The sequence below is a fragment of the Arachis duranensis genome, chromosome 9, assembly GCF_000817695.3.
Source record: "Arachis duranensis cultivar V14167 chromosome 9, aradu.V14167.gnm2.J7QH, whole genome shotgun sequence".
In the NCBI taxonomy this organism is placed as follows: domain Eukaryota; kingdom Viridiplantae; phylum Streptophyta; class Magnoliopsida; order Fabales; family Fabaceae; genus Arachis; species Arachis duranensis.
In genome coordinates, this window is record NC_029780.3 from 115,030,763 (window position 1) to 115,048,877 (window position 18,115).

Sequence of the window (18,115 nt, forward strand, 5' to 3'; positions counted from 1 at the left end):
ATAATTTGCAGAAAAAAAAAATGGAATTAGCAAAAAAAAAAAAAAGAGAAAAAGAAAAAGGAATATCCAAAATGTGTTTCTCCTTCTTGTCTCCCTCTCTTTCCCCTCACTTTCCTCTGTGTGTCTGCTTCCCCAAATCATTTTCCTTTACCATCTCTCTCTAATCACAGAATCGAATCACTTCTTCCTTCATCTGTATGAGTTGCTAAACTTTCTCTCCTTCTTCTTCTTCTTCTTCTTCTTCCACAATTTCCATGGCTTCCAACCTCAACCAACCAGGTTTTTCTCTTTCTTCTGTTACTTCACTTCAAAGTTCTTTGCTTTTCGCTATCTGCAGCTCTCAATCAACAAAGCTTTCGTTTTTCTGAGACCCTTTTGCCTCTTTTGTTTACTCCTCGTGTTTGTTTTTGTTTTCAGGAGCTCAAGTTCAAAGGGAGAACAGCATCAACAGCGCTATCTCTGAGATATCGCCGTCTCCGTCTCCTTCGTCGGCGACGGCGCCGGCGCTGGTGTTATCAAACTCCGGGAAGCGAATCGACCAGGCGGGGAAGAAGAAGTATGTGAAGCAGGTGACTGGGCGGCACAACGACACGGAGCTTCACTTGGCGGCTCAAAAGGGTGATCTTGGTGCGGTGAAGCAGATCCTTTTGGACATCGATTCTCAGATTATTGGGACTCTTAGCGGCGATGAACTCAACGCTGAGATCGCTGAGGTGAGGGCCTCTGTTGTTAACGAAGAGAACGAGCTCGGAGAGACTCCTCTCTTCACTGCTGCTGAAAAGGGTCACCTTGATGTTGTCAAAGAGTTGTTGATGCATTCGAGTAAAGAAACTGTTTCCAAGAAGAATCGATCTGGCTTTGATCCCTTGCATATTGCTGCTAGTCAAGGCCACCATGGTAATTTCTGAATTCTGAATTGTGATTTCATTGCATTGTTAGATGCTATTTTAATTGTAGTTGTTATGCTACAACTGGTTAGTCCAATTAGGTGAGTAGGTGTAGGATATCGAAGCAGTTTTGTTGTTGTTTTGCATCCGAGGGTAGATCTTTTATTTATGAAGTGAGTTGTACTGGCTATTTATGTTGTATTAACTAAAGAAAAGCAATAGTTATATTCTTGATTCACACAAGGAATTGGTTGAAGTAATTAGTAATTTAGACCTCTGAGGCAACAATGGAAGTTCTGATTCTAGGAAAGGTATTCTTGTTCGGAGACTGCATAGCTCTTGGACTCCCATGGTTGATTGGAAGTAAGTCTTATGGCACTTGTGGTAATTGAGAAACAAAATAATAGGAGAGGGAGTGGGAGACGAAATGTATATGATGTCGATATTCTGTGGTGATATGTGTCGAGGAGCCTTCTAGGCCAAATGTTTAGATAACTTCCGCAAGTTAATTGATGGGTTATATGCTAATCCTATAAGGGTTTAATTGTTGTATTTTGTCTAAACATAAATTTTATATGTGTATACTCCTTTCTTACTCATCCTTTTTAATACATATAGTTTTTCTTTTGCAGCCATCGTCCAGGTTTTACTAGATTATGATCCCGGGTTAAGCAAAACAGTTGGTCCATCGAATGCTACTCCACTTATAACAGCAGCTACAAGAGGCCACACAGAAGTGGTGAAAGAATTGCTTTCAAAAGACTGTAGCTTGTTGGAAATTGCTAGGTCCAATGGAAAAAATGCCTTGCACTTAGCTGCCCGCCAGGGCCATGTAGAGATCGTAAAAGCGTTGCTCAGTAAAGATCCACAATTGGCACGGAGGACCGACAAGAAAGGACAGACGGCATTGCATATGGCTGTAAAAGGGCAAAGCTGTGATGTGGTAAAATTGCTTCTTGATGCAGATGCTGCCATCGTTATGCTTCCTGACAAGTTTGGCAACACCGCATTACATGTAGCTACCAGGAAAAAGCGAGTTGAGGTATGTCAAAACTGGCACAACTTTACAAGCACCTTATGTGTAGATGAGGTCATGAGAAACACAAATGATTTGTTTTATGGGATTCACACACATGACTAAAAATGTGTTATTATCCCCCTAGTAGGATACTTGAATATGCCTTATAGCTGTTTACTTACTTGTCCACCTTGGAACATTGGGTACAAATATTATAAACTGTTAAAAATGCAAATGAAGCTGCTGATTTAGTGTAATTTGGCCTGAATTTGTCTGGAAATATAGGGTCTTATGTATTTAAATTTTCTTTCTTGAATTTACATACATTCCATCCATCCATCCATGATATTTTCTCAAATGAAAAATCTGACAAAGTTGTTGCTCATTTTACTCCACAGATAGTGAATGAGTTATTGCTTCTGCCAGACACCAATGTTAACGCATTAACCAGGGACCACAAAACAGCCCTTGACATTGCTGAAAATCTTCCCCTCTCTGAAGAGTCAACAGACATGAAGGACTGTTTATGTCGATATGGTGCGCTTAGAGCTAATGAGCTCAACCAACCAAGGGATGAACTGAGGAAAACTGTTACTCAAATTAAGAAAGATGTTCACACGCAACTTGAACAAACCAGAAAAACCAACAAGAATGTTCATAATATTTCCAAAGAGCTAAGGAAGCTCCATAGGGAAGGAATCAACAATGCCACAAACTCGGTGACTGTGGTGGCTGTATTGTTCGCTACAGTTGCTTTCGCCGCTATATTTACTGTGCCTGGTGGGGATGATGATAGTGGTCGGGCAGTGGTAGCAAGTTATGCTACTTTCAAAATCTTCTTCATCTTCAATGCTATTGCACTTTTTACATCTTTGGCTGTTGTGGTTGTCCAAATTACCTTGGTTAGAGGTGAGACTAAAGCAGAAAAAAGGGTGGTGGAGGTGATTAACAAGCTGATGTGGTTGGCTTCTGTATGTACTTCAGTGGCATTTATTGCCTCTTCGTACATTATCGTGGGTCGGAAGCACGAGTGGGCCGCAATCCTGGTTACAGTAGTTGGAGGAGTGATAATATCCGGAGTCCTTGGCACCATGACTTTCTATGTCGTGAGGTCGAAGAGAACCAGATCAATGAGGAAGAAGGAGAAGCAGCTAGCTAGGAGGAGCGGATCCAACTCTTGGCCTCATTCAGATTTCTCCAACTCCGAGGTTGACCGGATATATGCCCTTTGATTTTTTTTTTAGTTCGAACTCGCAACCGGCAACCCCGGAGGATCACAAGAAAAAGAGATGACATTGACCGGTATTTTGAATTTGCACCTTCCAAGTCATTAATGCTGTAAGAGTTCACCAAGAAAACTCTAATGCTTCTTGAGTTGCACACTGTACAGTTTTGTTTATTCTCTTAGCAATTGTTGTAGGATCATGAAGCAATGCAACTTTTCTGAGTATGTACCTGTGGGAAAAATCAATAGAACTGTGCTCTAATTCTAATTTATGTATCAATATATTGTCAAAATATCTATGGTTGCCATCCCTGTTTGTTGCTCAAGTTTTGTTACTAGAAATGTGTTGGGGACAAGTCATCAGTCATCACCACCCCTGACCTAGACTTCATAACCGCATCAAAATGTTGTATTGCTGACAAGAGGTTGTGATAGTAATGCAAGTTATCTGCTTTGTCCTGTAATGGAGACAAGTGCATAGAAAGAATTACACAAATTTTAGATGCCATAGTCAACATATGTTTCTGAGTTAACTGTTATTATATATAGTGGGAATATGAAGGAAATAGGCTATATAATTTTTTTCCTATTTTCGGTTTATAGTTAAAATGATCCCTGAAAGATCACTCTGCTTCGTTAGTTAAACAGTGACACATGACATAAATTAGTTTGTAATATGTCATCCTTTAATTGACAAATGTATTTTTGGAAGACAAATTTGAAGCATTTAATTTTTGCAAGGACCAAAAAATTGATATATTCATGATTTTTCAAGAGCTATTTTGATAATTTCTTTTAAGAAATATTCTGATCATTAACCCAAATATTTTCACTATAAAGAAATGTTTGCTAAAAAATATTTGTGCTACACTTTTCCTTGTATAACTTTACAATAATTAATCGATAAGTTGGTTATATGAAAACATATTCTCCACCTACAAGTTATTAGTCCATACAAGTTTCTTTAACCTATTTTACCTCATGCGCCACTATCTAACCAACTTTTCAATAAATGTACGAATATATAATTACCTTTTTCGAAAGGATTTCGTTTTTGGTTTCAAATTTTCTCAATATTTTTTATCTATGTCGTCTTCCATCTCTGCGTTCTTTGCATTTCTCTTCGTTCGTTCTCTATATTTTTGAAATCAAGTTTTAAAATCAATTTTGAACAATTATCTTGTTGTTTAAAATAATGAATAATTCAAGTTCAGATTGTCAATTGAATCAGAACAAAGTTGATTATTGTTTTGAATCTAATCAAGTGGCTGAGGTGTAGTTCGATTTTACTTAATGTTTTCTTAGTAGTTTATGATTTTGTAGGTGAATAATATTGTTTTTGTTTGTGAAAATTGTTGTTCATCGTTGATGGTTTGAATTGAATGTAATGTAAGTTTTGCATTAAAGAAAATATTTTTCTGTATTTGCAGTAAATTTCGGTGTAACACAAAGATATTTAAGTATATTGTTTAAGAATCTTTAGTGTATGTGTACTGATAAGTTCTGTTGTTTCTTCATCTTCATCTTCTTATTTCATCCTTTCATAATTCTTTTCAAATTCAGCTTTGTAACTTCCTTCACTTTTTGCGATGATTTTGAAATTTTTTTGAGAGATTTTGATCCTTGTTTAAATTTTGAGCGTTGCGGTTTAATTAAGGGAGAAGAACCGTTTGCACTATTAAAGAGTTAGAGAAGCACGTATTTTCACACAATCTAAATTGAGAATTGTTTTTGTTAGGCTTAAACCAACTTATATAAACTTGTATATAAAAAAGATTTGTATGTGTAGCAACCTTATACGAAAATAAGTACACACTTGGCTGATGAGGATATAACTTAGTATAATATATAAATTTTGAGTCTGTTACTGATAGCATGCTTGTTTTTATGTCTGAAAAGTTTCAAATTATGGTTTAAGAAAAAGCTCATGTCCAAATTATGAACTTGAAATTCCAATCCAAACAGATATAGCATATGTTCTGAGTTGGCATTGTCTAAATGATTGGAATTGGTGGCATGGCATCTGGCCAATTGGGGTGGTTGTAACTTGAAAAGTTTTTGTTGTTTTGCTGTTTTTTTTTCCCTTGCAAAGCGAAGATCATTGCATGTGTAGATATAAGAATGACAAAATCACATAAAAGTTGATCTATATCATGATCAAGGAATTTTATTTTTAATAAAATTAGTATGCCACGCTTTTGTTATGAATATATAATTTAATTTTAATACATTGTTAGTGTAAAGTAGTTTTATACATGCATCTAATTACATAATGCCACATCAATGAAAATAACTACCTTTTACATTGATCGCGTGAATAGTCATCCAAAAGAACAGGTCTAATTGTGCGACTGTGTAAAACGCTTTACATGCATCAAAATTAAACTCGCGAATATATTAGGGGTAAGCACGGGTAGTAGGTATCCGATTAAATTGGTTCTGGAACCAACGGGTAATCGGGTCCGACCCGAACCAAACCAATGACTCTCTCTAGTAATTGGTTCAGATAACGATTTTGGGTACAGAATTCGAACCAATCCGTAAATCCGAACCGAATTAAGCTATTATTAATCGGCTTGGTTTGATTCGGATACATACACAAAACAAACGTAAATTCGAACCAAACCGAACCAATTATAATTCAATTGATTTGATTCTAATTTCGCCCTAAATCCGAATCAACTCAACCCGTGCTCACCCCTAGAATATATAACTAAAAATAATTTGTTACAATTGTGCCAATAATTTAAAAAAAAATCAGTGATCATGATAAGAAGCTGAATTAGTTAGAAATTAAAGGAAAACACATTGGTTGAAATCATACCACTGGAACCGGGTATTGAAATATATGGAGCAGCAATTGGATTTTTTTTTAATTTTTACAACATAATTAAACAAACAAAGTCACTAACTGAATCTGAGACACACATGAAAGCACTATCAAAATTTCAAAACACACTCACATGAAAGCAAACGGAAATCATGATGTATGCTTGCTTCTTCTTATAGCTTATTGCGTTACTTGCTAACCATGTTCTCCTCTTTTTTATTTCCATTTCATAATTAAAGAAATTCCCATTGTCACCTTAAAGTTCTTCTAAATATAATTAAAGAGAAGATTTTTAGTGTTAACATTTAAATCCTTGGGGAATGCTATTGTTTTTGTCTAGCTTCCAAGATATTATGAAACTACTAATGACAACATTTTATTATTATTGTTATTATTATTTCATTAAGTTTAAATGTTTAATGTTTGGTTAATCATAGAACTAGGCAACTAGCCACTGTCAAAGTAGAAACAAATCGGAAAAGAAGCATCACCTGAAAAGCTGTTCCTAACTTTGTCTGCTATGATGAAGGATATATCTATATCTATATCTATATCTATATCTATATCTATATGGCCAATTCTACGATACTTATAAATTTTTGACTAAATTTTGTCTAACTTACTTTTTGTAGTAAGTTTTGATTTTTTAAAAATTATTTATTCTTATATCTTTTAAATTAAATAATAATTTTTAACTCTTTTTAGTAAATAGACACCACTTTTTAGGCACCATAGCATTCACCTATCTATATATATGTTTCAAATAAAATGTGATTAATTTAACATAACTCTCGTACGTATGAAGTTAACTTCTTTTTGTCTTTCTATTTCTCTGACAGTTTTTTTTTTCTTTTCAATACGGTAGATTACAGAATACCTTTGCTTTAATTTAATTAAGTTATCCTGATCCATGAATTTTTTTCCACCAGACATTAAATTAAAATTAAAGGCAATATCTATTTAAAGTAATTATTTATGTAAAGATATTCTTATATGAAAATATTAATTAAAAATTGTTAGATAATTTAATATATTTAACTAAAATATTTATATAATATATGTTTAATTATATGTTTAAAAATTGTTGGTCTTTATAGTTTTACGAAATTTTCAATTAGTTTCTTATACTTTTTTTCTTTTTAATTGGATTTTTGTACCAATTTTTTTTTAATTAAGTTTCTCTTGGTAGTAATTGGCTTAATTGTACAGGGATCCAGTTAAAAAAAATATTGGTGCAGAGACTCAAATAAAAAGAAAAAAGTACAGGGACTCAATTAAAAAAAAATTGGTACAAGAACTCAATTAAAAAAAAAAGTATAGATGCCTAATTAAAAATTTTGCAAAGCTATAGGGACCAAGACAGTAATTAAATCTATAATATATATTAAATATTAATATCTTAATTATTATTTTCTACGAAGACATCTTGATGTTAATATTTATGTGTAAATTAAATTCTTTTTTATTATAGTTGCCAAGGGACTAAGATAATAGACATATGTGATGCCACAGTAATCATAATTGTTAGTCATAATCTGTGATTATTAACCGAATGCCTCAAAAGATTCCTCCTTTATTTTTGCCATCACTTGGGTTGGGTCAATGCCAAGTTCCCTCATGTTCATGTTACTAAAAGAAAGGGTATTTTGGTACATAATTCCATAATAATCAATTCTGTATTTGAGTTTATTAAGTAATTAAAGTGATATATACTACATAGAATTGAACATTATTTAAGATGTTTGTTTCACTAATAAGAAGAATTTATTTGTATACTTAAGAGGGTGTTTAATTTAAATATCAAAATCTCATAGAAGTCAATTAAGTGTTGTTAACACTATTATTATTATTATCATTCTTCCACTCATTAAGTTCGTACTAAATAATGTACTATGATGTTTATCCTGAGATTTATTTTCATGATTGTTAAAAGGAATTATAATTTATAGATAACAAAATCAAATGATTATTGTCACTTATATATGTTGTATAGTATATAGTTGACACTTAACAGCATTAAAAAAATTAAAAGCAGTTAGATTTCTGCACAAGTTATTACCCTTACATTAATGTGTTTCTTCACTTCACCGTTACTTTAGTTTTTTGAGATCTATATCTGCAGCAACTTGCTGCCAATTTGTTGCAGATGAATGAAGACATACATAAATATCTGTAACAATTTTTTAATTTTTATATTAACATCCCTTAATTTTATTTTTTTTTCTTTTTTAGAATTATATTTTTATATTGACCCCTTTTTAAAAATTGCTCTAACTCCATTTATCCCTAATTTATATAATCGAATTTGAGCAATAAAACAATAATACTAATATTGATAATAATTCGAAGTTTTGTTTTCTGATACCCCTATAAGATTTATATGGCGCAAGTATTCTTGTGATATTTGCAAAGGTAAATTTGTTATATGTTCTCACTAACTAAAATAAATTATAGTGTGATTTCCACGATGTGCACAAAGATAAATTATTTATACTATATAATATATTTTAATAAATATTATATTATTTAGAGATTGATTATATTAAAAGTATTTTATAAAAGATTTATTTAACAATTTGTATATCATTCCATATAAATGATATAATTATTCAATTAAAATATAATACAAATTGAAATTTAGTTTATTGTTTTAAGATTTTGAATTCATTTATTTATTGTTTTTATTTTTATATTTGTTTTAGTTGTTATATTTTATCTTCTCATGTAGTGTTCTTTAGTTTACAAATAATAAAAAGAAAATAAATGAATGAAAATAAAAAATTAAAAAAATATAATATAAAATTATGAATTAATTTTATAATCATGACATATTTGAATTAACCTAATAAAAAGATATATTAAATTTGAACTTATTTGAAGGAGTCTTTTATAATTGGTATGAGAGATTAAAAAACAAAGAGTAATAAGAGTCTTATGTTGAATGTATAAGTAGACCAAATAGTGTAGTAATAAGAGTCTTAATATATATAAGTCGTAGAATTTGAATATTTGTAACTGAAATTTTTTATAATAATTATTAGTATGACACTTTTAATGTATATTTAATATATTTAATTAGTATTTTATATTTTAATTGAATAATAATAATAGATAAGAGCTTTTTCTTTTAATGTTTAAAAATGGTTTACTAAAGGATGATTAGTTGATTTTTATTTTTTGTCAAATTATTAGAATTGCTCACCTGACATCATTAGCAAGAAAAAAGATTACTTAAACTTATTAGGAAAAAAGTTAGTATCAACTTTTATATGTTATAAATAGATTTTATTTTCATGCACTACCGTTAGTCTAAATGAATTTTATACAAACAATCAATGGTACATTGTCATATAAGTAAAAATGACTAATTTTTAAATTTACTACTTAAAAAGTTATCTAAACACATAAATTTGATTAGATGATTTATAAAACTATTAATATTTAAAATATATTTAGAAACTTTGCTCATGAAAAGAAAAGTGCGGTATGCAACTTGATTGTCATATCTTGAATTTGTTGAACAGATGGAAGTCTTTGAATGAAAATATATGCAACTCTTTGAATAGTCCCATTTGTGGATCATAAATTTTGAATAGTTTTTATGAAAAGAAGCAACTCTTGACAAAGAAAACCACTGTCTATGGTTGAATCTATAACCACCAATTTGGTTTTCTTAACTTTTGGAAAATGTCTCACAAATCAGTTGCAATTCAAACTAAAATAAGGAAATCTTGCAAAATGCATGGTTTGTAATGTTGTCATGCATATCCTAGTACACTTATTCACAAGTAATTGAAATTCCAACTCATATTAAGTTGATCAAGTTGATTTCAAATAAAAATACTAAGATTACTGATAATACAAATTAATCACCAACATTAAAGAGTAGAGTATTGAACTTCTACTCATCATCACAATTTGGTTAAAGTAGTGAATTAGAGTTATCTTTCATCAAAACTTAAGTTGTCCCTATTAGCCCCTCAAAAGCACTACTCTTTCTTGATCCTCACTAAATGAGTAGAATCCTACTTCACTTGAATTCTTCTTAGTTTGCTGAGACTTCTTGCAGTGAGCAATGGCTCCTTGGATTGCATTCTCTATATCTGAGCTTGCACTGCTGCACCTTTTAAGATGCTGCCTTGATGACTTGTTTGGAATCGAAAATGAAGATGATCCGGTGGACAGCGACGACTTGTTTCCTGAAAGAATCTTGATTCCCACAGAGAATGACCTTCTGTGATTGCTACTTGGATCATCTCCATTGTTCTTCATGACAGAATTCGAGGACTCATATCGAATTTGACCATATGGATTGCTACTAGTATTATTATTCTTCTTCTTCTTGGACAAGTTATTATTATTAGCCTTTGAAACTGAGCCTTCATCAGCAACTTTTGTTGAAGTTGCATAGTTTTCATAGGAGCAACCGGATTTTCCAAACCAGGACTTGAGATAAGCCCTTGAAGCCCTCAACTTTGATCCTATTGATGAATGCTTCAGTTTCTTGGTCCAAGACTTCTTCTGATGATGATTACTCTCAACAGTGAATCCTTCATCACTTGTGCCTGTTGATGGAAACTCAAGCTTATAGTCTTCAGGGTTTAGCTCTCTGCTAACTTGGCATGATTCAACAGGAGAAATGTTGCAGGACTCAAATGGGGTGCCTGAGATTGGTGTTGTGTAGGTTGTGGTTAATGGGGTGCTAAAAAACTCTTCAAAGGCTTCAACTTTGTCCTTAACAAAAGGAGGGTCAGAGTTTTGAAGGATTTTCTCAACCATTTGAAGCCTTGGGGGAAGGTGAAGAGGAAGAAGCTTTCCTTTGTAGAAAAGCTCATCAGCTGGGGAAGTTGTTGAATCCTTTTCTTGATCAATGGAGGACATTTGGAACTCAAACTCTCCTGGTTGTGGATGAGAATGGCAGAAGAAGTTAGAATATGAGGTTACTTCCATATCAATGTAATCATCATCTGCAGTATCAAATGCTATGAGTTTTGAAGCCATTGATTTTAGGCACACTTCTCTAGTTCTTGTTCCTATGAGTATATTATGGAGAATTGAAGACCAAATGCTGCTTTTAAAAGGGTTAGACAATGCCATATTAAAAAAATACACAAAATAAAAAGCAGTGTTAATTAGTGTTAGTGTAGTTTAGTGGTATTCTAATTTATTGCTTCTTTTTATTTTAATCTCATGGTTGTCTCTTATCATTTATCATTATTGAAGGAGTTTGTCTGCAAGCAAGCATCCAAATGTGAAAGTTAAACCATTTTTTTTATTTTCTCTTATGGGGTTAAGCACTGACCCACATTACATAAACTCTGGATTATTTATTTCTCATTGGGATTGCTAATTTATTTTAGTATCTCTGTTTGCTAATGGTAACTATCTTGAGTTCTATTGATGAATAGAAATTGACTTTAACCTGAAAATCTGTCTCACCCTTTATAGTCTAGTTACTAGCTGTAATAGAATAATAGTAGGGATGGCAAAGTCTAGTATGATTGAAAAGCTAGAAATATTACACAAATTTATTGAAAAATTGTTATCCTTGTAACTTCATAGTGATTGGTGGTAAAAAATGAAGGAATAAGACAGAGGATCTTCAAGGAAAATCTTGTGCCTTAAGATCCATGTTTTTGAAATGTTATACATTCTCATGCAAGAAATTGGGTTTCTGAACAAAGATATGTTTCATTTGATTCTTTCTGCATTTATATAAGTAATTTGTGCACCATAATCAAGTTGATGTGTTTCTGTTTTTTTTTTCTTTTTTTTTTTTATTGACACACTTTAGTTTATATATAAACTTACACACGGGAAAAGTCTTGATAGACCTTTTAGAGAACATAAGCATCTTTTTCCAGTCTTTTCTTGTTATTCTTTCATTTGTTTTATGGCTAACTTAAATTACATTACATGCCTTTGTTTTTTTAATTTTATGTTGTGGTGACATGACATGACATGACATAACTCATGTTACTTTTCTTTGTGTTTATTAGTTAATAATTAAGATTAACATTTAAAAAGTCCAAATTGTAAGTGAATAAATGCATCATAACACACTGAACAAGATGAAGGCAACAAAATGACCCGACAAATATTGGTGGGATAAGGGAACTGAGACCGGAATGCCTGCAAAATAAAGTTCTAGACTTTGGTTTTCAACACTCCTTACCTACTTTTGGGTTTACCCTTTTCTCTTATTATTTTTTTTCAATTCAAATCCTAGTTAGAGGCAAAAAGACAGTGCAAGGTCCTATTTGTTTCCTCCAATGAGCATTTTTTTTTTATTTGGTTAATTAATAGAGCCTGTGTTTGCAAACACTAATGTGAAGTATATCATCAACATTGAGAAACCATGCATTGCTTCATAGGAACCTTCCTTTTATGATTTTTATAGACTTATAGTATAGTATAGTATAGTATAGGTCCCTCCCTAGCTATGCTAATCTAGTTGCAACGTCACTTGTAATAAGGAATTGCTATAAAATAAAGTTAGGTTGTCAAGCAATTACACACCTATTTATTTCGCCTAGAATAATTATAATAAACTATTAAGACGGGTGAAAGTGATAAGAATTTGAAACTTCACAATTTTTGTTATGATAAATTTGTATCTAAACGGTATCCAAATTTGGCCATAGTTATTTACATTTTTGGTCAACTTAAAATATGAACAAAAAAAATCAAGTATTCTATGCATGCTTCTAAAGTCTTGATAATCTACATTTTTTACTCCATTTATAAATGGTAGAAAAACCGTTTGAATATTTCTTAGTTAATATAACAAAGAGTAAATGATAAACGGCAGAAGAAGACAACACAGTTAAATACCTTTAATTTCATGAAAAAAACAAAATGGCATATGGACAATCAAGGTTCTGAAATAAGTTGGACCCATTGAAAAAAGCTCTGACAAATCAGTTGATAAGTGCGTGTTATAACTTAAAGTTCAGTACTTTACAGAAGAATGAAGAAATTATGCACTTTTATGTTACAAATTCAAAGAAATCTGACCATGCTGCACGTTCATTAACAGCCAACCTATATATACGCTTACAATTTCATATCATACTTGCATATGTTTGATTAAAAATTACAACAGCAAGCGTTAAGGTCCAAAAGGATACACCTAATTATTTGGTAGAGGACAATTCTCTTTCAAGCTCATCAAATTCCCAATCACCAATCTCCTCTCCTGAGTAGTCTTGGCTAACCTTTCCAAACTCCGATTCTAGCTTAGCTAATTCCGCTTCATGGTCAAATATATCATCTCCCTTAGCTGAAGGTGATTTTGACCGTTTCTCTGTTTCTGTCTTTAAAATCTCAGTACCCGGAGCTGGAGCTGGAGCTGAAGCAGCTGGTGTATCATCAAGCTTTTTCTCGGCAAGGGGTGATTCAGACTTTTCAGGCGGGCTCTCAATTTCCAGATTTGGTCTTTCAATGGCCTCAAATTTAGTCCGTAATTTTTCAATGGCAACAAAAAGCTCTTTAACTCTTTCTTCATCTTTCCTGGATGAGTGAACCCATAATGTGATTTAGAAAGAAAATATGAAGCAACTGAAACAAGGTCAAACAGTGGATTTTAAAGGAAATACAAAACCTCGAAATTTTCTCATGTTGAGCATAAAACTGCTGTTTCATGTTATCCACTACACTGAAAGTGGTGATAATCTGAAACAAGGAAACAGAACCATCAATAAGATCCAAAGTCCGGATATTCAAAAATACAAGCAAATTGAACACCCCAGAGCATTTTTGTCTAGGTAAGAATCGGCACTTGGGCATGCTTCAAGGTAAAAGAAGACAAATAAGTGAACTGCTGGATAAAGAAGACAGTGATCTAAAATTATTCTCAAGTCACATGTATACCTTAGCTTCATAGCTTAAATATTCCTCCTCAAGATTTCTCCTTGGACTTAATAGCTTTGTATCCTCATCATCTCCACTGGAGGCTACCTTCTCTAACCTATCTCCCCAAGAAAATTAAGAAAATAAGAAAAATAAACATGCACACATTTAGGCACATGCTGCAACCTAGATTTTGTTGACTAAGTTTGCTGGTTTTGGGAATACGGAAGGAGCAAAATCTTTGTGGTATTGCACAGTATACGCCACAATTTGGAGTATTTTGTTAGAGTGAAACTTACGCACCCTTAACAACATATTAGATAAACAAGCTTTATGGGATAAAATTAGATATTTGGCCTTTATCTAGTATAAAGCTTATGTACTTTTTAGAGGAATTTCCCTTTCAGACAAGTGCAGTTCACCAGATCTTTTGTTTATGCTTTGCTTTTGCTTGGAGGATCTGTTCTCACCCCCATCTTCTTGTAACATTAGTTTCAAAAAACTAAATTAAACAAAAAAAAGGGCAAATACTTCTAAAATAAATATAATTTTATTCATGTGATTACATACTTATTTTGGTTCAAATTTTCCTTACAAATTTAGTGTGTTAAAATTCAAATTTGTTCTTAATTGTAAATAATTTGATTTCTCAAAAGAAATTTTCCAATCAGCCAATTCTCATGTAGACATTAGAAATAACACAGAAAGGTTACCTTTGACTTAGATTCTTAAGGTTCACAACGAACGTTGCAATATGGTCGATGGAAGGCTCCAACTCTTTCTGTGAATTACATAACATGTAACACAGGAAAAGCAGGGAAGCAGAAAGGAATCCACCATTTTAAATCCAACATCCAATTCTGTAAAGGAAAATCAATACCTTGTAACCAGCAAGAAGCTGAATGACCAAATTCACAAAATAGTCCTCATGGCTTTCCAATTCATCACTTCAAAAACACAACAATTAGCAACAGTATTAATTCATGATAAATCTCATATAAGAAAATCCACCAACTCAAGTTCAGCAAGTTTAATACATACTTGACCTGCTTCTCGTAAATTTCTGCATTTGACCGCTGCAAAACCCAAGTATCTTCGAGAAAATTAACCCAGGTCTTGATAACATCTGCTTCAACATTACAGGACCTAATTGATTTTGTAAGTTCATCTTCCTGTCAATCAAAGGTCAAATGAATACTTCAGACAACTGGGTCAAATGAATACTTCAGAAAACTGTAACTGGGTGCTGAGAATTATTTAAGCAGCAAAGTGGATTAGCATGATAACCCAAACACAAAAGAGAGAACTTCAAAGTTCAAACCTTTGTCTTCAGATGTTCAACTATCTGATTGTTTGCTTCCTCAAACTGATCCCTCTCTTCCCTCACATTCCACAATCGTGCTTGAGCAGAAGCCAAAGATGTATTAACCTACAGGGTGTAAACCAGACATCAATCAATTATAAAATGTCTGTTTCTAAATAAATCAATCATATACAAATAATTATCAATTAAGACCCTGAATGATATAATCTCTCTTACTTTAAGGTGTAACTAGTTGAAATTATAGATGAAGATCAACATTTGAAGACAGAATAGTAAGAGAAGAAGATTCTAGGAAAGGGTCAAAGACTTCAGTTAGAAATTTCAATGGTTTCTAGACTAACAACATGAGAAACCATTCTTCTGCAAGAACTGAGAAAAATACTGAAGCATTGAGAATATAGATAGCAACAAAATACCTTTTTTAATTCAGCTTCAAGTTCTTCCTTTCTCTGTTGGAGTCCTGATATCTCAGTTGTCAATTCCTAAAATAGAAAAGGGCGAGGGAGGAAAAAATCAGCAGTCCCTCTACGAAAAAGATGGAACACCTAGTACACACACCAGACCAGAGATAAATTTAATAGAGCTTGCATACTGAAAGCCCTTCTATATCTATTGAGTAATGATCAATGATTAACTTCTTTCAATCTAGTGTCACCTAAACAATATAAAACAAAAATATAATACAGGACAAAGTGTATATAAAAACTTCAGATGGTGAAACAAAAATGCTCCTATAAGGATATCCTTCCCTCAAACCAAAATAAAATATTGTCCATAAATTATTTAATATTGACAATTTAGACATAAATTACACATTTCAAAGCAAAAACAGACCTAGTCAGTTATGAAGTTTCCTTGTGAAAGATTGTTAATTCCTTGTCAGCCAAAATTTACACAATAAATACAATGCTGCCTAGCTGAACAGAACAGATTACCTTCTCCTTTTCACTAACTTCACCATCTTTAGCCACCCGAACTTTTAATGCCTCCTCTTTTTGTACTCTGTCATTATTTAGTGTAAGAAAAAGAGAGAAAGGGGGGAGGGGATTGGGTTACTTCCCTGTATCTGAAGCAAAAATATTATACAGCAAAATAAATCCTTCAAAATCACCTGATCTAGAACCTACAAGATTCTTTGCATGCATTAACAAAAATAACTAAATGAATAATTAACCATCCTGCCTTTCTTGCATAGTTTCATGTCATATTGTCATGCCTAGGAATTCCATTCTCAGTTTATAGTTTGATATAACCAGACTAAATGAAATGAGATACAGGGAGAGAGAGCACTAAACAGAAAATTTCATAATACAGAAAGTCTACCTGTTGTCTAAAATACGCTTTTCAGCTTTTGCAGCAGAGTTGGCAAGAGAATCTGTTAAAACCTTTAGCTTATCAACCTACTTGTAGACATGAAAATGATAACACTGTTAGAAACTAGAATATAAAGAAAAAACAGATCTAGACACATTTAAAAATATTATTAGAGAAGATCATCAAAACTGAACATTCCAAAATATCCCAAATGCATGTCCTACTCTGTAGTCCTATACTATTCCCAATACCGAAAGCTAGGACATATAGTCATGTACTTGTGGAAGTATATCACAAGAAGAGAAAATTTCATCCTTTTGTGGATGTCAGCTAAATGGTGACAAAACAAAATATCTACAAGCCACTACCTCTTCAGTTTTCATTCAGAGTTGAGATTATTGATATTTGATAACAAGCAAAGAGCAAGTCTCCATCATCTATCTTAGTTGAATGAAGGTAAACCATTCTAGTGTTAGTGCCTGGTAATATATTGTATCTCTATTTTCTAGCTCTCCTACCTCTTTACCTTCCAAACGAAACTATGAAATAGTTGTACCTTTTGGGCATGAACATCAGGAGAGTCTCCATTGGTTAAACCTTTTTTCTTCAGCAATAATCCTTCCAGCCTGGAGCATATCCGAATCTGCGCTAGTGCTATTTTTAAAGCCTGCAATGTGATTGGTTGGTTATACTCCATATTTCAAATTTCAAAACATCGATAAAGTTTCATAAACACAATAAATAGTTGAATATACTCTTAGGGAGAAAGGAAGAAGGACAAAGAGCAGAGAATGAAAATCTCCCATTCAACTCAAGAAAGAATCAAGATATTAGAGACAGGTAACAACTCTTCCTTAAGAAGATAATTACAAAATACAACAGTGCACTGACTGCATGCCAGCCAAATTAACTAGTATTTGATTACAGGGTAGAGACTAACTCCAAAAAGGCTCAAATGAGCTTCTTCCCCAACATTATATTTTAATAATTGGGGGGAACTCTACTTTTCCCCCTATAAATAGAGATCACATACACTTTAGTCCTAAACTAAAATAGTGTGCAACATGATCCCGTAGCCTTCTTACTTGTGTGTGTTAGTCCTTATGAAAATAGTACACATTTAAGAAAGTTTAGGGGGAAAAGATTGCACTCCTTATGAAAGTGCACTAGTTTTCTGTTAATTATGATAGAACACAAACAACAGAAATAAAATACCATACCTCTAGTGTTGCCATTGTTTCCTCAGCAGATTTATAATCAACTTGGTATTCAGTCCCCTGTGAAGTTATCTTATTGAGCTTTTTCTTAAGACTAAAGGCTTCAGCATCTATTCTGCAGCCAGAAAGCAACACAAGATTCACAACAAAGACAGGTATATTGCAGCCTACTTTTCCCATTTTACATTATATCATGGGAATTCATTAAGTTTATGTAGCTTTGATCTTATGTGACACCAGTAGAATGTGACTTTTAACCAGAGAGAAAACCTCGTGATCTGTAGCAGAAATTGTACGACAAAAATGACAACAGGAACAAACCCTTGGTTCATACTGACCTAACAGCTTGAGAATTAATTTTCAACCCAGTAATGGCACCCTGTGCAAACTGAAGTAATTCCTCTCGCTTCACCTGAAAAAGGGGCAAAACATATATAATAGTGTCATGT

General features: G+C 32.7%; 3 protein-coding genes across 3 annotated transcripts in view; 1 reads left to right on the forward strand and 2 right to left on the reverse strand.

Moving 5' to 3' along the window:
- Window positions 1-244: 244 nt before the first annotated feature.
- LOC107467681 (ankyrin repeat-containing protein ITN1) lies at window positions 245-3,438 on the forward strand (the record flags this gene model as incomplete). The annotated part of the gene is given in 4 exon segments (XM_016086837.2): window positions 245-279; window positions 418-897; window positions 1,520-1,929; window positions 2,304-3,438. Coding segments are annotated over 4 exon segments (1,749 nt in total). The 3' UTR covers window positions 3,138-3,438.
- A 6,401-nt stretch (window positions 3,439-9,839) lies between these two features.
- LOC107467633 (probable membrane-associated kinase regulator 4) lies at window positions 9,840-10,984 on the reverse strand. Its single transcript, XM_016086766.3, has one exon. It carries the CDS (start codon window positions 10,959-10,961, stop codon window positions 9,933-9,935), a length of 1,029 nt encoding a protein of 342 aa, XP_015942252.3. The 5' UTR covers window positions 10,962-10,984; the 3' UTR covers window positions 9,840-9,932.
- Window positions 10,985-12,869: 1,885 nt separating this feature from the next.
- The window catches only part of LOC107467686 (uncharacterized), a gene marked incomplete in the record, with an annotated part of 7,577 nt that continues 2,331 nt past the window's right edge, over window positions 12,870-18,115 (reverse strand). Inside the window, 13 exon segments of the mRNA XM_016086844.3 lie at window positions 12,870-13,472; window positions 13,564-13,634; window positions 13,833-13,929; window positions 14,525-14,592; window positions 14,692-14,758; window positions 14,853-14,983; window positions 15,133-15,240; window positions 15,552-15,617; window positions 16,071-16,137; window positions 16,459-16,535; window positions 17,006-17,116; window positions 17,670-17,781; window positions 18,005-18,078. Coding sequence (XP_015942330.1) covers window positions 13,097-13,472; window positions 13,564-13,634; window positions 13,833-13,929; window positions 14,525-14,592; window positions 14,692-14,758; window positions 14,853-14,983; window positions 15,133-15,240; window positions 15,552-15,617; window positions 16,071-16,137; window positions 16,459-16,535; window positions 17,006-17,116; window positions 17,670-17,781; window positions 18,005-18,078 — 1,425 coding nt within the window.

Excerpts from the sequence above, each read along its gene's own strand:
- LOC107467633 (XM_016086766.3), bottom strand. The coding sequence starts at position 10,961 with ATGGCTTCAAAACTCATAGCATTTGATACTGCAGATGATGATTACATT.